At 42.4% G+C, this 25,876-nt stretch overlaps 2 protein-coding genes across 2 annotated transcripts in view; one reads left to right on the forward strand and one right to left on the reverse strand.

The window, feature by feature from the left end:
- The window catches only part of exoc6 (exocyst complex component 6), a 458,194-nt gene that overhangs the window by 205,073 nt on the left and 227,245 nt on the right, over positions 1-25,876 (reverse strand). The gene's annotated exons all lie outside the window — the stretch shown is intronic.
- jmjd1cb (jumonji domain containing 1Cb) overlaps positions 1-25,876 on the forward strand; it is a 130,796-nt gene that overhangs the window by 31,629 nt on the left and 73,291 nt on the right. The window contains exon 2 of the mRNA XM_071904877.2: positions 23,004-23,201. Coding sequence (XP_071760978.1) covers positions 23,004-23,201 — 198 coding nt within the window. The remainder of the gene's footprint in view (positions 1-23,003; positions 23,202-25,876) is intronic.

Raw genomic sequence — 25,876 nt, forward strand, 5'->3', positions numbered from 1 at the left:
GTGACAGCAGACCAGATGAACAGAGAACTCGCTCTGCAACGAGAAGAGACGGGAGGGAGAGACAGAAAGAGGGCGGGAACGAACAATTCAATTCTCTCAAATGCCTCTAGACGTGTGTCTCGTGCTGTGAAATGGGAGACGCTGTGTGTGTGTGTGTGTGTGTGTATGTGTGTGTGTGTGTGTGTGTGTGTGTGTGTGTGCGCGCGTGTGTGTCCTGAGCTGGTTCATTCATGGTAATTAACACCACTAGAGTAACAGCCTCTGGAAACGAGTTCTACTACTCGCTTGGCAGGTCGAGGTGTGTGTGTGTGTGTGTGTGTGTGTGTCAGTGGTGTTAGATTTCAGACAGGTAACACTGGAATCCATCCCCACCCACGGTCAGGGTGCATGAAAGTGGAGGAGTAAGAAACGGTGATGATTTTTAACAATTTATATGCAGTGGCAGTAGCCACTTCTGATTGAGAGGCGTGTGTGTGTATATGTGTGAGCCAATATTGTTACTTACTTAGAATGGGATATGGTCCAGTCAGTGTGGTCCACCTCTGATATGATGGATATGATGCAGTTTGATTCATTACATACGCTTATTACTTTTGGTTGTCTATGGGAAGACCTGAACTGATTCTAATGAGACCTTTTCTCTTAAGTGTGTGAAATTAAATGATCTAAACTTGAGCTCTTAAACCAGCTTGAATATTGTTGCATTATTAATTCTTGACTTTAAACGTCTTAAAGTTGGACTAGAGTTCTAACTGGCATTTAAAAGACCTTAAAAAGTTTGGCAGGGTTCCTAGCGCTCATGGAATTCCTGGAATATCATGGAATTTGGAGAGGGAAAGCATCTTCACAGAATGTATTTTCCAACTTGTTTGACACATTCATACATGCGATGGCTGTCAGCTCAACTGGAGTGGAACCCAGACTGAAAAAAAACAACATTATCAAACCAGGAAGGAAGGACACTTTTAGGTCATGGAAGCGCTCCGACGCAGTCATGGAAAGTCATGGAAAAGTCCTGGCATTTAATATTAGGGACACAGTGGGAACCTTGGTCCCAAATTTAACAGACATCGGAATATTTTAGGCATGGACATTTCAAGAGACGCGCAAAATATCAGCAATCGGCAGCAGAGAGTTGGAGAGAGAGGGATGCAAAAGCGGAGAGAGGCAAAACAGATAGAGAGGTAGAGAGACACAGACGGAGAGAGTAGTAAGTGAAGGTGTCAGGCTGCTGGTGCTGTCAAAGACTGGACTTGGTCTTTGCTAGTGGAGGTGTAAAGTGGTTTATATAGTGGTAGACTGAGCCGAGGAGGAAACTAAGGTCACACACCGCTCTCCCTCCCTCTCTCCCTCTCTTCCTCTCTCCTTCCCCCTCCCCTTGTACCAGGCTGTTCCTCCGTAATAGCCTGAGATGTCAGAGACCATTTGTCTTCTGCAACACACACACACACTCGTTCTTTCAGCTCTCTTAACCTAATGCAGACCTAGCCCTGCGTGCTCGCTCAAATAGAGGTCTTCTTTGTTCACTACATCAACCCCAAAGCTCTGTGTGTGTGTGTGTGTGTGTGTGTGTACGCGTGCATGGAAAATTGCTAGCTTCAGACCTCCCCTTGGTTGTGCTCTCTCTCTCTTTCTCTCTCTCTCACACACACACATTTTTTCTTGCACCACACACAGTCTCTTTCTTCTTTCTCTTTCTGTCTCACTCACTCTCTCTCTCTCTCTGTCTCACACACACACACACACACACACACAGTTAAGTCTTAGCGTAGTCACGAGTCAGAAATAGGCCCTGGCCCTGCTATGTTTCCCATGTTAGCCTCAGACAACACCACAGGATACTCACGTGATGCTAATCTGACTAGCCTCAGTGTGTGTGTGTGTGTGTGAATATTGGTGTATATTTTTCCTTGTTTGAGATTCTGTGTGTGTTTAACCCAGTTCTTCAGTTTTCCCTGTACATTTGCAAACCAGTCTAACCTACTACTTCTACACAACTGTTGATGTGAATGTAGCTTTTGCACTTCCTATATATATACTTGTCTCATTTGTTATACAGTATATTCATATTTTTACAATGCCTCCATCTATTTCATACTTGATATTTCAGATTTTTGATATGGTTTCACATTTTCATTCATTTTTCTTTGCCTCAGTAAGCTCTACTGCTGCTACTCTGCACAGCCTCTTAATGCTGTAATCCATACTTTTCATACATACATCTTTACTTAATACATTATAGGGTTGTAATTATCGGTTGCCTTCTGATTAATACCCCTCATTTACTATATTCCCATAAATATTACAAAGAAAGAATGAATGAAAACAATTATGTATGAAAATATACCAAAAACTGAAACGCATGAAGTGTGAAACAAGTAAAAATGACACAAATATCGTGATACATGCAACATATGCAATTTTGATGAAAATAAATATGTGAATGCACAGCTTATGTACATGGTGTGTGTTGTATTCACATGAGCAGGTTTACAGAAGGCATTACATAATGTATGTACACAGAGTGTCTAGGTGTGTAGGCGTGTGTTGTAAGAAAAAAAAAAAGGACAACAAACAACGACTCACCTCATCAAATATAGTCAATTAGTTTGTGTTGTGTAGTAATTTGTTATTGGTTGATGACAGCCAGCCAGCCAGACAGGAAGTCTGCTGGCGATAAGAGTTATTTCCTCTCTGGCTGTTTATGGCTGGGATGTTCATAGTACTCCGCTGTATTTCCTTGTGTGTGTGTGTGTGTGCACGCCTCATGACACAGTAGAAGCGTCTTTATACAAGTAGGAGAATGCAAGTGGATGAATAAAGCATACACACACATGCACATTGAAGCTGATTGGTTTTTGATTGTACTGCAACAGGCAAATTTCTGGCGCAAGTTGCATTATTTTCTGCGACTAAAGCGAGGATGCCTCCATCTTGCTTCATTCGTCTTCTCCCATTGACTTTGCAAGCATTCACTCCACCTCTCTTTTTGCGGAGTCTGAACATAGGGTGAGGCAGTATTCTGGATATCTGCCAGCACTGTCTTCAGGTTGGATGGATATCGGTGAATAGGATAACATCACCGTGGGGGGCAAAGGTATCATGAAGAAACGTCGGTCATAATTGCTGACAGAATGCTAGGGTTTTCCCTGACTTTCAGAGAGGCTTAGGTGGTGGAGGTCAGCTGTAGGCTTGCCGCTTCTGAGCACAACAGCAATTTTATGACTGTTGGAGCCCATTCAGAAATCCTAAGCCACTGGATTTCATCCAAATGTCTCAAGATTTTAATGTTTTAACTTGGAACAGAAAGATTGCACGGTCCGTTTTCAGAGTGTTTCATGACTTCAAGGCCCATGAAGCCCATTCAAGACCCAAGTTAAGATTTGTAAGATTTATGGTAATCAAGCTGAAAAGGAGGCTGTTTATCCAAATTGTGTTGTCATTTACTTGGTCAGAAGAGTAAGTAGATGGTGTAGTAGGAAGTTTAGTAGGAAAGGAAAACTGTGGATAAACCATTTTTAGACATGGCTCAACATACTGTATCACCCACGTGTCACAGTGTTTCTACAGTATCTGTGACCCTGCCGTTCATGCTGAACTTGCGGTCAGCAATCAGTTAACTTCCTTGAGTTTACTATTGCACTACTATCACTTTACTATCCCACTGTGTACTGCTTTACTACTGCCACTTTACCAGCTGGAGTTTGGCCTGTAGGCATGCCATTATGCAACACATTTATGGCTACCATAAACTATAGCAAATAAACAATAGTGAATTCAGATCAATAGAACATAAAATATGAGCTCCCTGTACCACGAACACAGCTTTGGCCTCTAGGGATATTATACTGCTTTTATAGTAAGTGACACTAAACAATGTGGCTTTGTTGTGCTCAGTAGTCAAAGATAAATGTCATGTACTTGTAATGCCATATTTTGTAATCTGGTGCACGGCCTTTATGTGCCTTCCGTCACTAGTTCATGTTAGAATAAAACTCTTTCACACTTGAAACAGCTATTGGTGATGTAGCTTGTATTTCTGGGTCCATTTTGTTGGATTTGTGTATTTTATTACATCGTAGAAGAGGTAGAGAGACCAATTTTTTCACCGATAGCAGCCTCAATAGACCAGAATGCAGTGCAGCTACAAGACATGTTGTGTTTTGAGTATTTTGAGTCTCTGGGGTTGTCGGAAGGCATTCTGGGAAATGCAGGAAATCACAAACTGAGGTGGAAATCGACAAAGTGGGTTCACCAAAAAAGCTAATTACAATCCCTCATCACAAAATAACTCCTGAGATCTGTAGATCTGAATATGTGAAGGCAACACTTGACTAGGAGGCCTTTATTATTTTTAATGTTAGATCATATTTCACATTGACAGGAGAAAAGACTACAGCTGTCATGTAACATATTTTGTCAGCTTGTCAGATTTTTTCCCTGCCGATTGATGTGAAATCATACATATTTGAGAAGCTGCGTTGAAATTTCACGAGAGACTTGGCCACTGCTGCGTTAAAACCCACCCGCCACCATTACCAACTCTGAGAAAACAGCTCGGCAGGCGTTATGTAAAAAGTCCTTATTATTACATCCATCCTACGCAGGAAGAAAGAAACAGAGCCCCAACACACACACACACACTCACACACAGGCAGGCAGGCAGGCTGGAGAGGACGGGGGATTTTCCCATGCTGCCTCTGCAGCGGCTGCCCTAGATTCCACCGAGCGATTGTCTAGATGCAACTTAGCTATTATTAGAGCTGTATTGTCAGGAGAGATGGAGGGAAAGGAGGAGTGACAAAGAGAGATGGAGAGAAAGTGGTAGAGAAGAAGATGGCTAGTCCCTCCCTGTGCCTCGTTTTACCTCCTCTCCTGGTTTCTCTCGTTCGCTGGCCTCTGTCTTCCCTCCAATATTTCATATTTGAGTACATGCTCTGCTTTAGATAAGAGGCTCTTTGTGAGATCATTATTATTATTATTATTTCATGGCAGTTTTGCTTTTGAGGTGCTTGAACTTTGTCGCCAAAAGTCATGTCTTGCCATGGGACTCAGGATCATACATTTACTAAAAAGAGAATCCAGATCATAAGTGATTCAATCTGGTATTTGGTCTTAAAATAGTTTAGATTTTGTGAAAATAAGTGAGGAAATTTTCCAATGCAATGAGGTAATACTACAGTTTTCAATACAGTTTCACATACATAACAAGTGTCAACACCTTTAAATTTGACAGATAACTCTGCTTGATTATATTATCAGACTGTTAAATGAGATTAGATAAAACTTCAATGATCCTGTGGGGAAATTGATCGTTGTAGCAGCAAATTCTAATGGGACAGCAAAGAAAAATTGAATATAAATAAGAATAGAGAAAATGGGCATAGTATATACAATATGCAACATATTAGAAAAACATAAGAATATGAAGAAAACAAATATGTGAATATGTGAAGTTTTTGCCCAGGATTTTGGGATGATTTCTTGAGGTTTTTTTTTTTTTTTTTGCAGTTAAGACACTGGAGTGGGATCAGGTGTGTAAATGACCATCTAGTTTGGAGCATTTTTTTCATCTTAACAATAGAGCGAGAACCTAATATCACACATATGTAAAGTGCTTCAACGTACATCAAAGGGTAGCACTCTGGATATAAACGGAAAGCGGGAACTAGAAATTAATATTCTAATTCCAGGTGAAACATGGGAGATGACCTGCAGGGAGGGACACAAATGAACAAACAGCCCAGCTTGGAGAGACTTTGACTGGAAATTGAGAATGAGATTTAAAACACCTCAGAACTTTGCTGGAGGGACTGCGGCTCGATTCGGAGATCATACCCACATTTTTCGTATCTCCATTCTAGAAACATATCCAGAATGAGATGAAACAAATTCTGGGAAAAGACTTGCCCCTAGAGCTAGCATAAATATTGGGGGAGACGTCTCAGATGGACTAGACGACAAACATCAAACGCTTGAGGTGTTGCGAAGAAAATGATTACAATATCCTGGAGAAAAACGAAGCCGCCGACAGTGAAACAATGGAGAGAGAATGTTAGAAGTGTGTGTACTATGTAAAGTAAGAGAATAACAGCTAAACTTCAACTGAAGATGCAGATTTTTAACATCAAATGGACTCCTGTTAGTTTGGATACACAGTAAATAAATCAAAATTATGAAATAACACAAATGGAATTATGCAGTGACCAAAAAAAGTGTTAAACAAATCCAAACTATCTTATATTTTAGATTCTTTAAAGTAGCTGCCCTTTGCCTTGATGGAAAGGCAAAGGCTTTGGAAAGAAATTCATACATAGGCATCAACTAACTATTTATATTTGTCTAAGAAACATATTTCAAGCATTTAAGCATTTAAGCTTTAAAATGGCTTTAAGAGAATGAGAAACATAGTACATTCAATCAGGTGGGTCTGGGTATGTGTATGCATATATGTACTGTATGTGTTAAGTACATGTATGTTGTATATGTTTGTATGTATGGGTGTAAACAGTATATGCATATATATGGGAAAGGTCTCCCTCACCCCACCTCTATTATGATAGCATGATTATTATGTGAAAATGATATGACTATGAAAGAATACATATGTAAACCCAATACAAGCAGTTGGAGGCGTTTTAACAGAGCATCCTATCGTAGTCTATTTTCCGCGGCTGCGCTGGCAGTCTGCAACAACACACTGTTATTTTTGGAAGCACTGCTGTCGTCTCCTCTCCTTCCCTCTCTTCCTCCTCCTCCTCTTCTTCCCTCTCTTCCTCTCCCCTCCCCTCCCCCACTCCGCCGGGCCCACACATCCTCCCGGTGGAGGAGAGGAAGAGAGGAGGAAGCTGGGTCACATCAGTTTGCTGATGGCTGTTTACTTTGCCTCTCTCTCTCTTTCTCTCTTGTTCTGTCTTTTCCTCGGTCTGTCTCTCTCTTTTCTCCATCTGCCAGGTCTCTCCCACCTCTCCCTCCGTCTTTTCCCTCCCTCCACACATCCATTCTCTCCTTTTTTAGCACGTCTTCTGATACGCTTTCTCTCTCTCTTTCTCGCCATCTTCTGTCTGCCCTCATTCCCATGTGTTTTGCAGAAAGAGGTAGAGAGGGGTAGATGGAGGCAGAGGGAGAGGGGTGGAGAGAGACTGAAAGGGACGGAGGGAGAGAGAGAGAGAGAGATGACCTTGTAGCAGAGCGGTTGTCTCTTGATGCTGTCGTTGGACATTACTTCAGCTCATCTGCTCTCTTTCTCTCTCTCTCTTTCTCTCTCTTTCTCTCTCGCATTACTTACATCCCACTAAGCCTCCACAACAGACTCTCTTTCCTCCTCTGTGTTTTCCCTCGTTTTCTGTTCACTTGTGTGCTGCAGCTTCAAGCATCTTTAGGCCATTTTTAAGCTTTATCTGTATGAATATGTTTATTACTAGTATCACTTTTATTTATTTATTATTTTTTTTATTTTTTTTTACTTCTTCTGGGGTTTTAGTGTCCCATGATGGTCTAAATGCTGTTTCAGAGGCTTTTCCACAAAATTCTGGGGGAAGCGCTGTATACTGGGGAAATATTTGTATATGTTTGGCATGAAAATGGTCAAAATGTAAAGATAGTTACAAAAAATATCGGCTGTTGGCTGCTTCAGTATATCAAAAATATCAAAAAATATCAGTATCGACCTTCAAAAACCGCTATCAAACCCTAGTTGAAATCACATTTAGGCCGAATTTCCATCAATTTTAGGCTGCTTTTTGTCATCTTCAGGGCATTTGTGAGGCTATTTAATCATATGCAATATTTTTGACCATGTTTCTACTATTTCTGCCAATTTCCGTGCCAATTTTTAGTGACGTTAAAGGCGTCTTTACATCTTGTGTGTCCCTGTCTGCCGTCTTTGTTCCTGCTTTGTGAAGCATTCAGTCCTGTGATGTCTTGCTCGCGGATCCTATAGGTGAGAGATTTATTATTGAAGTGTGGGATTTATAATTGATGAGGGAGGGGGAGAGGATTTCTAATTGATGAGGCGTTCACAGCGCAAGTGTCACGCTTTGGCTCGTCGTCTTTTATTCATCTGCCGTCACAGCCAGCAAAGTCTGTAGAGCGACTGCGTTCATATTGCCGGGATCTTAGACAGTGCAGCTGTCTAGAGAACCTGAACAGCTTTCTCTCTGTCTCTCTGTTGCTTTCCCTCTCCTCCTCCTCCCTCTCTCTGTCTGTCTCCTCTATCCATCCTGTTTTCTCCCCCCCTCAGGATCAATAGAGGCTGTGGGGGAGGCGTGGAGGAGATAATTGAGCTGAATTCCTCCGTCCTGCTCCCTCTTTGTTTTCCCCCCTCCGGTCACACATTCCCCTCTCAGCAGTTTACACACTCAAACCGCACCGAGACGATTCATGTACACAACAACATGTACTGTGCAGCAGCGCATAATCCCCAATATCCATAATAATGTGAAACAGTTGCAAAATTGAGAACATGTAGACTTCCTCTCACCGGCTGTCTGCTTTTCTGTGTGACTGTGCGTCTCTCTCCCTCTCCCCCTGCTGTCTAATCCAATGCCAGGGGTCAGAGGTCAGAGGTCGGGGATCAACCACTAATGTCATGTTGACAATAGTTCCGATGTTGTGGCTTCGTCCCGCAGTCTTCAGACTCCGTCCCCAGGAAACCCCACAACTTTCAAAGAATGTGTGTATTGAATTAAATCACGTATGTCGTCTTTGGGTTCAACCAATATGGATTTCTGAAGGCTAACACTGATTATTTTATTTGGGTGAGCAGCTCTTCCACTTTTTCAGTGGTAAGGGGGAACTCTGGAAAACAGTGAGCCTCCTTCCAATTAATTCATATAGTAATAGGATACAGCATAGAAAATAGAATATGAATACAGCAAATGGGGGATATGAAACGCAACAAGACTAGTAGTATGAAAAATATAGGAATTACAGCATTTTTGATTGATGTGGCTCTCTCCCTCCGTCCCTCAGTCTCTTCCTCCAGCCTTCCACCTCTCCTTCCATCCTTCCATCCCTCCATCGTCCCCCTCAATCCCCTCCGTCTCCCTCTATCCTCGTTCGCTCTCTGCCTCTTCTCATCGAACAATGGCCCTCCCATTCTCCCTTGCACCAATCTCGGTAGTAATGAAACCATGTCTGCAGATGCACGCACACGCACACGCACACGCACACGCACACGCACACGCACACGCACGCTATATCTCTGTCTCTCTGTTTTGTATTAGGAAGGAACATCAAATGTGTCTTCGCCCAGAGCAGCCCTACTTGAATTTCTGTTTTGCATGATGAGATTTCTTTCTTTCTTTCTCTTCTTCGCTCTCTCTCTCTCTCTCTTGTCATGATGAGATTTCTCTCTCTGTCTGTCTCTCTCTCTCTCTCTCTCTCTCTCTCTCTCTCTCTCTCTCTCTCTCCGTTTTTCTGTGTGTTTGGTAATTGCGAGGAGAAGCCAGCCAGCTACCCAGCAATTCAGAAACGGCCTCATATATTTATGTACCTCTGGGGGAGGGCTCTCTTTCTCTCTCTCTCGCTCTCTCTCTCTCTCTCTCTCTCTCTCTCTCTCTCTCTCTCTCTCTCTCTCTCTCTCTCTCTCTCTCTCTCTCTCTCTCTCTCTCTCTCTCTCTTTCTATTTCTCTCTCTCTCTCTCTCTCTTTCTCTCTCTCTCTCCCTCCCTCCCTCTGATTGGTATTCCGCAGCAGTAGAAAGCCGCGGCAGCATCATTTTGGTCCGTCGTCAGGGAAAGGGGCGCCTTGGTTACGCCGTTGCCAACCTGGTTGCCACGGCGGCGGGCCGGCCGATCGGTCACCAGGCAGATTCACATCCCCCCATTTTCATCTTCCTCTCATTCATCCTCCCTTCTTCACTTTTTACTCCTCTTGTTTGTCACAGATCTCCTCGTCTTTTCCTTTTGTTTTCCTCCCCTTTACTTCCTCTTCCTCTTCTCTTCCTCCCATTGTCATCTTTGTGCCGTTGTTTGTTCCTCATCTCCTCCTCCTCCTCATCGTTTCTTCACCTTTTCACTCCTCTGTCGTTTGTCACAGATGATGCTCTCCTCTTTATGTTCAGCTTTTCTTTGCCTGTTCCTCCACTGTTGTTGTTTTTACATCACCCTCTTCTGTAGATTCACACATCCTCCTCCTCTCCTCTCCTCTTGTCTTCCATCCTCTGTTTCTTCCCTTCTTTGTCTATAGGCAAGGAGATTTGCGCATCCCCCCTTTCCTTCTTTTCTCCCTTTGATTCCCTCTGTTTTCATTTTGTTTATTGTATTCTTTTTGTTTCACTCATCCCTCTCTTCCCATATACCAGATATTCACATCCCTCATCCCTTCCTCTCCTCTCCCTTCTCTCATCTTCTATCCATCCTTCATCTTTTTCCTTTGTTATATAATTTGTTCCTTTTGTCATCTCCGCTTGTCCTCCTCCTCTCTTGATCCTTTGTCATTCTTCCTCTCCTGTCCTGTGTGTGCCGTCAGGCTTTCCCCAGTCTTTGTCCTTTTATTTTCTGCCTTTTCTCAGAAATTGCAGGTCTATTCTCTCGACGAATTCGCACAAGCAAGACTGCAAATCATCTTTTTCAGCCCTCAGCCGCTTTCTTTTCGTCCGCCGTCATCTCATCTTCTCCCTTTCTTTTTCTATCTTCTCCTGCCTCGTTTCTAGAGGAAAGCATTGTGATGTCTCTCTTTTTTTTGTTCTATTTTTCATAGACTTCATCATATATGCCAGCTGGGGGTCTCTTTGATCCGGAGTGCTTTACAGTGCTGTGAGTGGGTGCAGTGTTAGTGCCTTGCCCAACTTATTGAGAGATACAGGACCTGTTGAATGACATGGGGTCGTTTTAAAGTAATAATCTGTGACATTTGCATAGAAATAAATGTCTGTTTTGCTACTCTATTTCTGATTGCTATAGCACAATAGTGATTCAACCTATATCCAGTTCATGAAATCTTTTGTATTTGCTGTGGGAAAAGTCCTCTGCCGCACAGCAAGTGATGCGCTTTAGGATCTCTACCTGACGAGCCACCAGGACGCCCCTGCACCTTGTTATTTAGTTTTATTCAAAGCTGAAAAAGCACATGTGTCAGTGTTTTCTGTGGAGTGTTTAAACTGCACCTACTGGAAGTAGGTGCAGTTTAAAGGAATAGTTCACGCAAAACTGAGCCATAGGCTCTGCCTTGTGTCCAATATATTAAACTGGTTCTAATCTACCATCATAGGCTGTGAAATGTGAAACATTCTGCTGGCTGCAAATTGGCTCAACCCAGTCTCAGTAATTGATATTCTCACTCGTACAGTCTGCCTAAGGGGTTGAAACTGTCGGCAACATGTGCTGGCCATAACCCCACAATTGTTTATAATCCATTGTATTGCTTTATTGTTTCCTTATTTTCTTAACTTCTGTTTTTCTTGATTATTTTTATGCTCTATTGTGTGTGTGTGTGCTCATAGTCTATTTTCTTTTCCCCTGCTGTATACTGTTACTATTTGCTGCTGCATTGGCCTAATTTCACCGCAGGGTTCAGTAAGATTTCATCGAATCATATTGCATCTTAATGCATCTTATCGCATTTTACTGCATCTTATAACTCATCTTATTGCAGTGTATTATAGCGCATTGTATCGTGCCATATCATATCTTAGCCTATCGTATCAGTTTGTATCTTATTATTGCATGGTATCTTAGCTCATCTTATCTTATCATATTTTATCTTGGTGTGTCTGAGTGTATATTACCTTACTGTATCTTATCTCAGCGTAGTGTATCTTAGTGTATTTAACTTGGTGTATCTGAGTATAGACTATTATCTTGGTGTATCTGAGTGTATATTGTCCTAGTGTATCTTGTCTTAGTGTATTTTGTCTTAGTGTATCTTATCTTGGTGTATCTTGGTGTATCTTAGTGTATCTTGGTGTATCTTCTATCTCATCTGTGTAGCGATGCCACAGCTAAATGAATGTAAAAGAGTGACATGTTTTATTGAAAGATGAAGAGGCTTTGACTGTGGTGATGCTAAAGCGTCAGAAGAGCCGCATTCTCTTACAAAGAACTCCTGCAACTATGGAAGAGGCCGCACCATTGATTGTTTTACTGCAAACTGTGTGTGTGTGTGTTAGTGGAGGAAGTTAAAACCCAACCAGCTTCTGTCATCGTCTCCCTTCGTCTCACTCTTGTAGTGGCGCTCTGCTAATATTGTCTTTGTGTCTGTGTGTGTGTCAGAGAGTCGCCTAATTGGTTTGCCTCTTAGCCTGGCGAGTAGAGAGAGACACTGAGAGCGAGAGACATAGCCAATAGACATAGAGGTAGAGACAGACATAGAGCGCTAGTTGTGTGTCTTCTGCTTCAGCTTCAGCTCCAGAGGTTGACAGTAAAAACTATTTAATTGGATGCTCCAGATCTGGACGAGTGCCACTGGTAAAACCATGCTGCAGTGATTTTTATTATTTTTAATTCATCTTATTACTTATATTTGTTTTATTGGGTGCTAGGGAGCTCCTCTATAAGAGCCAAGTTCTGTGTCTTTGTTTGTTCGTTTGTTCATGTGTAACACTTTTTGCCCCACCACTTTGGTGTTAACAGGTGTTTTTGTTTCACTCACTCCAGTGATAAACCACATTCATCATGAGGTTTAACCAGAGTTGCTGTGACACACCCCAGCTTTATCTGATAAGCTGATAAGCTGATAAGGCAATAGGCTAACGCTGAGAATCAAACAATTTGTATTTCACATTGAAATATGTCTGCTTTGAGTCATAGGTCTTTGTGATAAACAAGCACAGATTCTGTCTTTTGCCAGTCTGCTGTATTCGTGGAGATGGTGTATAGTTCTTTCTGTATATGATGAGAAGATTATGGGAGTGTTGACAATCGTGCAGTTAAATTGATGCTGCTCATAAAGAACAGGCATGATGTAGGCTACTTCAGTAGTGTGCAGGTATAGAGGAGTCAAGTGTCATCCTGACTGATGGATCTGAATTTGTGGTAAAGACCGGTGCTGCGGTAATGACCGCAGCAGTAAAGATCATGTTCGGTTTAGCGTCCCAGTACTGACACAACTCTGCGTCTCAGCCTATTGGAGGATAATGGCGATTTTACAGCTGGGTGGACAGTAGCTGATTGATTTCACTTCAGCCTCAAGTCAATGACCTGTTAACCTGTTACACTCATTTGGTTGGACTGGCGACACGCTCTCCTACCGGGCTGCAGTCTCTCACCTGGTGGGTTTACAGTTTACCAAAACTCTGTCCAATAAACAAGCTACCTGTGAGTCCATCTGACTTTTGTTTACAAGCCCTGGTTTGCTTGTAATTGGGCAGTGGGAATCTAAAGGGACCAAATACAAGAGTTCAACAGAGTGAGCTTTTCCACTATGGTTCAGACCAAAGAAAACTAGCTGTAGGTGGGATCACACCATTAGTGGCCATTGCTACAGTACCAGTGAGGTAGGATAAGGTGGGATGGGTCACTGTTGACATTAATTGCCATTTTGCCAAGCTGAGTCATTTTAGTGTCTCTGTCTGGGTCTCTTTCTGTCTTTCTTTCTGTTCCATCTGTTAATGATTTCAGACGAGATGGGTCCTACCTATCATTATGCTACCAAGGTCAGTAGCCATTAGGAACACACAAACACACACACACACACACACACACACACACACACACACACACACACACACAACAGGCATGCTAAATAGGCATTTGCTTCATATTTCCAAAACAGGCAACACTATCCTGTCTCTCTGCTTAGGTTGTGAATGAAACAAGCTGTAATGTAAAGCTGGGAAATGGAATATATTCATTTATATTCATCAGGGTCTCTGTGGATCCTTGAAAAGTCTGGAAAAAAGTGTAGATGTAAGGCCTTAAACAGTATTAACATCTTAAATACAGTTATTAGAGGTCTGTTGTTTCACCATGCAATGACAGACTTATGTGCTACTGTACTTACATACTGCTGTAAATATAGGTCTTTTGGACTCACAGTGTGATCGTTTGGATTCAGAACATGCTTCAGGAGCTGTATGGATTATTTTTTTGTCATTTTTTACCAATTTTTGAACTCTAAAGAACCAATTCCCTCTCACTTCAATTGTTTCGGAGCTGCGCTAGCTAACTCACTGTTATGTGGACATACAAACTTTGCACACTTTGCACTTAAATTTCTATTGAGCATCATGTAACGAAATAGAATATATTTTTGGATACCTCAGTGACAAGGACTTTTGTGTGCAGATTCTCTTCATACTCGTTGAATTGATACGTTCCTGGTATCTACGCACCTCCATTTAAAGAGTGTTGGACTTTAACGTGTGCCCAATTTTTTGACTATCCCTTTTAATGTAAGGAAAATACACTGTTGTGACTTAAGCAGGAATAGATGTGAAGGATGTTTACAGTTCATTTTTATTTCTGTGGTTGAAGTGATGTGGATTTACTAGGAAGGAGAGAATGTGCTTGATTCTTACTGTGTGTTGTAGCTCCTTTTTCTGGAAGGGAGGTGTTGATTTATGACCACACACACACACACACACACACACACACACACACACACACACACACACACACACACACCTCTACACCTACACACACCCTCACACTGTGTCAACTGTCTTATCTGCTAAGCACAGGTGCTGCCGTCCCTTCGTCACACTGCCCACACACACACACACACACACACGCACACACATAGAAAACAAGACAGACAGCTTACTGAGCGAGCAAGAGAAAGCTGTGATGATGTGTGTATGTGTGTGTGTGTTTGAGTTCAGTAACCTGTAATTACCTATGTCTTTGGTAGTAAAAGGGAAGTGTGGTAGAATGTGTGTTTGGTGGATCAGACCTAAAAGTTAATAGGTAATGATAATTATTTTATTGATATTTTGCTTGATGTTTTTTATGGTGTTTGACAAAAATCTTGCCCAGTCTATCTTTAAAGAACACTCATATTACAAGTGTAGGTGACAGGTGCTGCTAGCTCCAATTTGACTAAGGAGAAAAAACAATTTTAATATGTATATTATAGATGCACTTTAATGTTAGGTGTAAATGTAGGCTAATTCAGCAAAATAGCACAGTGTATAAAAATCATGTTGGGTAGAAAGGAGGCCTCCGGTTGCTTGGCTGAAAGTACCAGTCATAACTGTTGTGGTACAAGTTACGGTTCAAGTGTAGTTTAGATCACTGCAGATTTAATGAGGATAAAAGCACCAATTATTAACACTAAGACAACTCTTTCTTGTTGGTGGTGAAGTTGGGTCTGATTTTCCATTTTCTCCTGCTGCTGTTGAATGAATCCAGAGAAAACAACCAAACCAGTTCATTTGATCGCTGCATGGTTTTGAAGTGTTTCAGTGTGCTGTGTGTGTGTGTGTGTGTGTGTGTGTGTGTGTGTGTGTGTGTAGGCCAGCACTTTGGACTCCTCATGGTCTGTGTGTGTGTGTGTGTGTGTGTGTGTGTGTGTGTGTGTGTGTGTGTGTGTATAGGGGATAAAGGAGTCCTTTTAGCCAGGCTAGCCTACATGTTTTCTGTGCAGTCAAGCTCAATAAATCAGATTAGAGTTTTTGGGCAGCAGGATAGAGCTTACAGGGTGTGTGTGTGTGTGTGTGTGTGTGTGTGTGTGTGTGTGTGTGGACGGACAGGGCTTATAGCAGGGCAAGGCTGGGGCAGAGAGAGAGACGGAGAGAACAGGGAGAAAACTAGAGAAAGATTGATGCGGCTGAGGGGAATGTGAGCAGCCTGTACTCACGTGCTCCCTCACTACTTACTTGTGTGTGCGTGTGTGTGTGTGTATGTGTGTTAAGGAAGGGGGGTGAGGAAGTGTGAGGAGGAGGAGGGGGTTGTTAGGAAATCCCCCATCAATCTGTTTGACCAAGTTACTAAATATATATATGGTACATGTGCACATTTTCAAGTGGGGTGGTAAATGTGCACATAAATTTGGTACATGTGTACATTTCCTATGCAATGTGAATGGAAAACAGCAGTCTCAGCAGCATGAGCCTCTCTCACAGTCCTGTTTCTACGTTTTGTTGTGGGTAGGGACGTACCATGTGGCCAAAATGCCTCTTCTGATTGGCTTCTGTAGTAAACTGAGATGTGTGAGGCGCTGGGGATTCATTCATGTAACACTGCAGCAGCAGGAAATTGGCAAGGGAAGACCCTGCCTCAGTGTGCGGTACGTTTTGTTAGGAGTGCATCTGAGTGTGCATTGTCATGTCTGTCTCTTGACTTTTGGTAGGCATTCACTATATAGATGTAGTCTAGATGTAGATCAATTTCTATACATTGACCAACTTTGGATTTTGTGCCGAACCTAAACTAACCCTGTCAAAAAACCCTGGTGTATGTATAGCAGTATTTACCGTGTGTATATACACAGTATATATGGTACGGTATATGGTTATATGGTAAATATACAGTATATACTGCTTTATATATGGTATATACTGCTATATCCTATACTTTATATGATATATTCTGTCTAATATTAGTCATATTTCAGTGTGATGTTAGAAGAGGTTTTAATTCTGGTTAAATAAAGGTTTGGTCAGATGAATATGATGCTGATCATGTGTGGGGTTTGTTTGTCTCTCTTTCTTTCTTTCTTTCTTTCTTGTGTGTCTGTTCTGCTTTTTTGTTTGTTTTTCCTTCATTACTTTTCGTTTCCTGTTGTCAAGTTTCTTTTTTTCTCTCCACTCATCACTCCCCTACTTTCTCTCTCTCTCTCTCTCTCTCTCGCTCTCTCTCTCTCTCCCCTTTCTCTCAGCCATGTGAGTCACATTACGGCAGAGGGTGGAGGTAGAGGAAACAGACACAGACACAGACACACACACACACACAGGCAGACAGACACACACTCACTCCTATGCTGTCAGTGTTGTTGTTTTTCGAGGGTCGTGAGAGAAGGATTTGTCATGCATTGAAACAGTGAGAAGAGCTTAGAAACAAAAGAGAAAAACAGGAGAAAAACAGCAAGACCGGAGAGAGAGAAAGACTCGCATCAAGGATGACACACACACACATATAGAACTAGAGAGAGTGCAGTCATTTGTAGTTGCAAATAACAGTTATTACCATCAGCTTCTATTAGAAGAGGTAAGGCTAGAAGTAGTAGTATGCGCTCTTTCTTTCTCTCCATCTCTCATTCACACACACACACCAATTCTCCATCCTGATATTAATGTTGTTTTCCATTGGTTAAAAATCAGTTCCTTCTCGCTCTCTCTCTTTCTATTCTCTCTCTCTCTCTCTCTCTCTCTCTCTCTCTCTCTCTCTCTCTCTCTCTCTCTCTCTCTCTCTCTCTCTCTCTCTCTCTCTCTCTCTCTCTCTCTCTCTGTCTCTCATCTGCTGGCTTGTGTTGCAGTCATTCGCTCCGTGTTTCCACTCTTTTTCCAATCCCTACAGTGGAAATAGTCAAAAGAACATTCTATTCTGTTTTACTCTACTCTGTTTCATTCCGCATTGGTGTGTGTTTGCTCCCGGTTTTCTGCTGTGCTCTATTTGAAAGGCAGATTGCGCTGCTTTCCTCGGATTGGCCGCCTGGCTCCATGCCTCCCGCCGATTGGCTGCCGGCGGCCTCCAGCCCAGCCAGTCAGAGAGCGGCTCCGCAGCCGTTAGTGATGGGCAGATTTTACACCGCTGCACCACATGAGCACATACACTCACACACATATAGCATGTACTATGCAGTCAAATAATCCGCGCGTATACATGTAAACACAAACAGGTCAACACTCATACATACACACATATCAGCAGACACATTCACTCACATCTTCATCTTGCACAAGCACACAGTTGCAGAACTGAACACGCACGCACTCACACACACACACACACACACACACACACACACACACACACACACACAGGGAGTCTCATTGTGAATGCAACCACGTAGTGATCTAGACAGCGTGGAACATAGTAGTTGCACACTGTGTATCGGTGAGGCGAGGACACTCACCACGCACCGATGCTGTGAGTTGGAGTCCAACTCCTGACAGATGTTCCACTCCTCCCTCTCTCTCTCTCTCTCTCTCTCTCTCTCCTCCCTCCCTCTCCCTCTCTCTCTCTGGCCTCGCCTGAACCGCCATTCTCTGCCGCACACTCATAAGAACCAGGAAGGCCTTGGAAATGTAACAACTTAGAAAACCTGAAAGAGGCAGTCACACACTCACAAACACACTCACTCGCTCGCTGGCCTTACATCCAAGTATTTTTATTCAAATTATGATATACTGAAGTAGAAAGGCTGAATAGAAGCGGCAAAACAATAAATTATGACACAGACATCGTTGCTATGTGACCATTAAGTAGTACATTAGAATATTGTTAGTGCATTTCTTTGTTTTCGTCTTCAGATGAAAGCATGAAAAATGACCAGCATGAGAACAACTTGTCCAATATTCATCATTCTTGAACGACTTTTAATTTTTCTGGTGGATGTGTTTTTTGGACATGCATCCAGCTGGTGGAAACACCAGATTCGCATTTTTATTTTTTGCACCATTTCACAAGTTGTCATAAAAGTGTCTTGCCAGTTTGGTGACAACCTGGCTAGTGTGTCCATCTTGTTAAGCGTTAGCCGTTAGTGGCAGTGATGCTGCCACACTGCTGAAGGACTGTTTGTGACATTGAGATGTGTGAGAGGAATCCAAGCACCGTCTTTACACTGCAGCATGAAGGACTCATCTGCACAGAGTATATGAGGGATGAATTGTGTGTATAGGATAAACTGAGTCTATTGTCATTCATTGTCTAAGTCTGTCTCTTTAATTGGCACTGTCAGAGGGGTACTAGAATTATGATCCAGCTGGAGAATACACATTACTGCGCTAGGGATGTTCAAGTCCACTTTCTTATAGATTCTTATAGATTAGTGACACTATTGATACTATTGATAATATTGGGTGCTGTACTGTATATCAAACATGTGGTGGGTAGTCGATGTCGGCTCTCCTTTGTTCTCTCTGCCTCTGATTTCTACTCACTGTGGCTGATAGGAGCCTACTGATACGGAGGTGTGTGTGTGTGTGTGTGTGTGTGTGTGTCCACAGCCCATGCTCGCTGCTGCCTCCGGTTGCTATAGCAACAAACTCACTGAGACACTGAGTTTTCCCATCCCTATCATTGTGTGTATGTTTTTCTCTACCGAATACTTAGTGCCCTCTGTGTGTGTGTGTGTGTGTGCGTGTGTGTGTGTGTGTGTGAAGACTTGCTACAGTATACACGTCAGGGTCATTAATATGCCTGCTGATATGAATTAGTTGACAAAGGGACAAGGTCTTGAGTTCCGTTCTTCAATTCTCATTGCTTCCTATATCCTGTGTGTGTGTGCGCGTGTGCGTGTGCGTGTTTGTGTGCGTGCGTGTGTGTGTGTGTGTGTGTGTGTGTGCATATGTCAATTGTGTATATAGATGTATAAATGAAGCACCCAGTGTTTTATAGTCAACAGAGAGGAGACAGAGTGTGTTTCTTGACCGGCACAGACACTAGAGCAGGCAGCAGAGACAAAGACCTTGGGCCTCACACCCACTTATATAACACACCTACTGTGTGTGTGTGTGTGTGTGTGTGTGTGTGTGTGTATGCGTGTGTATGCGTGTGTGTGTGTGTGTGTGTGTGTGTGTGTGTGTGTATGCGTGTGTATGCGTGTGTATGCGTGTGTTCTGTATTAAGCTGAGAGCCAGGACAAATGACTCACACTTGCTGTTTTGTTTAGTTTTTTCTCTTTTTTTTGTACATTGATAGCTTAAAGGATTAAGACTTGTTTCCTAACTGCTAGTACAGTACTACACGCACGCACACACACACACACACACACACACCCCCACACACACACACACACACTGATCGACACAACAGGTCCAACAGGAATCTCATGTCTTGCTCACCCCGGTGTCTTCCCTTGTTCTTTGGTTGACACAGAGAGAGAGAGAGAGAGAGAGAGAAAGAATTCACCAGATCCCAAAGAGATAAACAGTTTGGCAAGGCAATAAAGCTGACTGTGTGTGTGTGTGTGGGTGTGTGTGTGGATGAGGAAACCACAGTAAAGATGAAACAGAGATGGACTGAATTACTGAACCTTCTCCATTGTCATCTCAGACACACAGAACTCAAACAGCTGTATACTAGTGTGTATGTATACAGCTGTATAGGCCTACATACTAGCTCAGTGTGTGTGTGTGTCAGTGTGTGCCGGGTTGTGACATGGTCTTTCCCTACTAGCCTTGTGTTCCAGTAATCCTCTAGACTGGCACTGCTGCCACACACTGACAGGATATACACACACACACACACACACACACACACACACACACACACACACACACGCATACACACACACGTAGAAACCCCAGAGAAGCTGCTGTCAATTATTAATTCATGGTAACAGAGACTAAAAGCTGCAAGTGTGTTATAATATTATGTTAAAGACGAGATGAAATGAAAAATGCCTTTTTAACCCTTTTAGATCACATCCCCGGTCATACTGTGCACCTATTTAACAATATATGCCAAAAAAAATACCAAAAATCAATTTCATTGTATTCTTATATCAAAATTCAATCATGTTTTCTTCCTGTAAAACAAAATATGCCGTGTGCTTACGTAAGCATGCCCGTAACTAATTTCAACCAATAATATCATGACATCCACCCATCAATCAATCTTCAACTTTTAGCGCACAGAGCTAAGAGGCTAAGATTCATTAGTTAGCTAGCTAGCAACAGCATGGTACTTCGGTGTGTCTTCGGGTGTTATGACACACCCACTTTTCAACGTTCAAATCAAATTCCTCCCAACGTTATGTCCCGCCTGTCTTTCCTGTTTCACTCGGAAATATGTCACGATACGGAAGTTAGATACTCTCGAAATGCCGTTTCATCTCGACTTTAAGTCATGTTTGCTTTACTAATAGATAATTAATTAATGTTAATTAAACTGAACTAAATGGTGATGGGGAAAGAGAAAGAGAGAGAAAGAATAAGAAAGAGAGAATAGTGAGTTGGTGAGGGTTAGCCTTGATGGCTGGATTGAATTTTCGATGGATGGATTGATAGCTGATGACAAACGGAGAGAAGGAACGATAGAATAAGATGAGACGACGGAGGGCTGCCGCGGGATGACTGCTAATGATCGAACTGAAATGGAGATCGAGAGACAGACAGAAGGAGAGATGGAGATGAAGAAAGAGAGGGAGAAAGACGGATTGAGGCCGAGACAAACAAAGAGGGAGAGATAATGAGGGGAGAAGGAGCGATCTAGATAAAGGTAGAGAGAGGGGATGGATGGAGATAGAGGTGGAGACGGGGAGAAGGATAGATCGAGATAGAAAATAGAGAAGGTGGCAATAAATGGAGAGAAGGATAGATCGAGGTAGCGATAAACGGAAAGAGAGAGAGAGAGGGCTGCCCTTGATGGCTGCTGGCTGGGAGTGATCACTCAGCTGACTGCAGCAGTGCATTATGGGATTGGGGGGTGTGTGGGGGGTTGGCTGTATGAGGAGAGATGCACTCGTTGATCCCTCGCTCTCTCTCCGCCTATGGAGGGAAGAGAGGGGGAGGGGGATGAGTTATGTAGAACGAGGGAGGAGAGGGAGAATAATAAGGAGAAAACAAGACGGGAGAGAGAAGAGGGGATGACGATGAGATGGAGATGGAAGGAGAGAGGAGAGAGAGCGCACGCACACACACACACACACACACACACACACACACACACACACACACACACACGACAGCAGTCACTAGCTACACAGTTAGTCACTAGAGAATGTTTACACTGCGAATAGAAAACTGCTCTGCATTGATGTCGACTCATCTGTCTGTCGTACATCTTTTTATTGTGATCAATATTTTATTGACAATTTCTAAGGTACAGAAATCTTGCCCTCCAACCCCCCACCCCCAACCACCATTGCCCTCTGCAGTCTTAGTTATGGAGGAATACTGCAATATCACGCCTTTTACTATCGCACTTTGCCAACACTGCATGTACTGCTGCATATGTTTAATGTTTTATCATGCTTTTATTTTGTTTCTTGTGTCTTTGTCCTTTGTTACCTTGTCTCTTATCTGTTTTTTATGTGTTTTTTATGTGTTTCTTGCCTGAATGACGTGAGGCTCGTGATCAAGGATTCCAATGCATTTTTATGTAAATGGCAAATAAACGTGAAACTTGACATAAAGCTGCACCAGGCAAGATTTTGATGTAAAAATCTGCTGCTTTCAAACAGGCAGCTCAAATCCATCTTTTTTCATGTTTTTTTTCTCAAGTCTAAACAGCAAAAATAACATGGAATCAGACGTTCTCAGATCAGATTGAAACCACATTCATAGGTGCTTTGAAGTGCAATTCAAGTCACATCTCTGAAAGTGCAATTCAACAGCAAACAAGAGAATAGCTGGACAGATGAAGAGCTTTCAAGACAAATGCATACTAGAAAATACTGTAAAAACTGTCTCTTCTGTTTCTGTACTTTGTATTAGCTTATACAAGATATTTTAGATAGCTGTAGTCTTATTTAAATGCCCGACTAGGGTTGGAAATTAGAAGTAGTTACAAACTCCATGTGCGCACATATTTTATATTTCAATTATGAAGTGTAATTATGTTAACTGCACTGTCCCTATCAAATAAACTACTAAATGAAATAGTCTGAAAAAGTCCTCAAAATTCAAACTTGCTGCCATTTAGAGCCGCTGATGTGTGAAAAGCATATGTGTTCAAACTGAAAGTAATCCTGTTACAAGTTAGCAGGAGAAAAAACAATGAATAAGTCATGGAATATTTGTGGAATTCCTGGAGTATGATGGAATTTTTAGAGGTGTATTCCAGACAGAGAAAATGTGATAAACTCTCTGGGGAACTCTTTAGAGCTGGAAAAAACAACATCAACAAATCGGGAAGGAATGAAAGTTTACCGGTCATGGAAGCGCTTCTCCTTGATAACATTCGGTTCCATTGAGAACTCGATGTGACCCGTGTCTTGTCTCTGTGTCCCGCGCAGGTATACGTCGAGTTTGACGACCAGGAGTGGGAGAAGAGGGAGTGGGTGAAGGTCTACGAGGATTTCCAGCTGTTTCTCCTGGAGTACCAGCTGGTCTGGGCCAAGAGGAAGGAGGGAGGAGGCGGAGGAGGAGCAGGTGGAGGCGCAGGAGGTCTGCTGCAGGGAACCAAGGCCAAACACATACAGTGGCCTGCCCTGGTAAGACCATTATTTCTCATATTCACATGGTATCTACAGGTTCTAAAGAAGTCTAATGATGTCATCTAAACTCAAGGCCTTAAAAGATCTTGAATACAGTTACATGTATCATTTTAAGTCTTCATTTCAGTTTTAGAGCTCTTTCTCGGTTCACTGTTTTTCCGGTAAGAAATCATCTTCACCTTTATTTCAATTGGGGCATTTGTCTTTATTTCAATTGGGGCATTTGTCTTCTATTTCATTCTAACTGGCACTGGCATTCTCCAAATGTGAATGGCTATGACTCATCAGACCACATCACTTTCCATTGCTCAGGGCTCCAGGTTTTGTGCTGCTTACACCAGGTTATGCGTGTTTGTTTGCTGGCCTTGACTATCGGTGGTTTCTGAATGGCAGCCCTGCCATAAATGCCAGCTTTGTGAGGATCATACCATACAGTTGTAGTTGAGACTGTGTCACAGAGCTGTTGGTTCAATTCTCTGGTCATTTTTGAGTCTAGTTTTGTGGTGTTTAGCAACTCTCCTGTTAAGTGTCTGTCTAATTGTCAGTGAGCTTCCACCACCATTGTTCCTCTTTGTCAATGCAGTTTGTCTGTGCTTGGCATATATTATGATTTTCCAGGCTGTTCTCCTTGCCAAAATAATTTAGTTGTTTTTGTGACCAGTGCTTCTATAGCACAGACTATTTGTCTTCTTTGGAACTCTGTTGCTTTGAAAACTCACAGATTAGGTTAGCAGATAAAAACAGCTTATTCAGAAAGCTTATTGCAAAATGCAGTCAAACTCCCATTTTAATTCGTAGTGAAACTACTCCCCAACACTTGTGATTCAGATACTTGATATTGTTGGTGCAGCTACTGTAAGAAATGGATTGACAGCTCAGAATCATCAAGAACAACTCTAACCTTATGCATGTAACTTTGACTTGTAATTGTAGCGCCCCAGTTTTGTCAAAATGTGATCAGTGGTGTCTGAGATATTGTGTGATACAGGACAAACAACATTTTACAAGCCAACTAAATTATTAGAAGAGAATAAAGGCTTTGCCGTTGTGTCGCAGATATCCTATCAACCACATCTGGCTCCATTATGGAGGTCTGTTGGAGAATTGTTAATAATGTCTAAATATATGTAACAGCCAGGCTGGAAAAAGACAGTTACCAGAAAAAAAGCTTGTTGTGATGTGGCTGTAGATCCATTCAGTAATGATATAAGTAAAAGTAAGTACTACTAAGGCTCTAAGGCTAGTGTGCTAATCAGATGTGTTTACAACATGACAGTGATGGTTAGCTGACCCGATCCTGTGATTGGCTGTTGTCTGTCAGCCATGTCTGTTCAATTCTGTTGAGACGGCCAAGTTGTACGTTTAGAAGCACAATCAGCTGTTCACAGCCACTGTTGACCAAGAGCTGAGGACCTCCAATATGGCTGTTAGAGGGTGTGTTACATCACCTGAAATCCCTCTATAGGACATTTCAATGATGGTTAAGTGTAGAAAGTGACAGGTAGAGTAGAGTAACTTACCAGCCATATTGACAGTTGCGCTACATCTGCCTGCTGGCTGGAGTTCATTTGAATTTCCCATCCTGATCTGTCGTCATTATGAACGAAACACTTTGGAACTCTGAGTCTGCTCTGCTTCTCGCTGTCAACACACACACACACACACACACACTCACACACACACACACACACACAGAGGCTTTGGTGTGGCGGCGATGCGGTTGTCGTGGTGCGTTTGTTGTCGTCTGTTTTTCACTCTCTTTCTCATGCTCATGCTGAAATAGCAGAAAGTGGCTTTTTGTGTGTGTGTGTGCGCGCCTCAACCTCATTATGTCTTTGTCTTGCTGACCACTAAGGAGGAATTTTAGAGGGTATGACTCAAACAGCTATATTAGAGTTAACGTGTGTGTGTGTGTCTGTGTGTGTGTTTCATCCCCGGCTGTGGAATTTGGTCCATAAATGTTTGACATTGATGGCATTTAGTTTGGGTCTGCGTGCATGTTTGTCTGAGTGTGTGTGTGTCTGTGTCAGAGAGTGTGTGTGTGCGTCTGTGTCAGAGAGTGTGTGTGTGTGTGTCTGTGTCAGAGTGTGTGTGTGTGTGTGTAAATGTGCTTCACTGTTTTGATTATGTAATGACAGTGCACAGCGCCATCTGGCACACGCATGGGAGATAAGAGTTCAAAGACTTGCACTCAGTCACACACACGCATACACACACACACACACACACTGTCTGTTTTTGTCCTTGTTTTTCTCTCCCTGACTCTTTCTTTTCCTTTTTTCACTCGTTCGTCACATCACTGCTCTTTCTCTGCTATCGTCATGGTAACTGCATGAAAATCCACTATCCCCCCCCCCCCCACACACACACACACACACACATACACACACACGCCCACTCACTCACGCATACACCCACACGGGTGGGAAATGAAGCAATAAGCCATAAGAGGCTGTGTGGTTTACAGTGATTTTTAGAAAGACAAATGTTAAATAAATCTGTTATTTTAGTCAAATTTAATGAAATGATAATAAATGCTGAAAAAAGAGTTCCAAGGCACTCTTCAAGCCAAACATTTCCAAAGCCTTTATTGCATTGTCTGTTTGAACTTTTTCATGTTTTTGCTTGACGAATGCCTTTGTTTGAAAGCAGCAACTCCAGCTTCAACAAAA

The sequence above is a fragment of the Centroberyx gerrardi genome, chromosome 20, assembly GCF_048128805.1.
Source record: "Centroberyx gerrardi isolate f3 chromosome 20, fCenGer3.hap1.cur.20231027, whole genome shotgun sequence".
Classification (NCBI taxonomy): Eukaryota; Metazoa; Chordata; class Actinopteri; order Beryciformes; family Berycidae; genus Centroberyx; species Centroberyx gerrardi.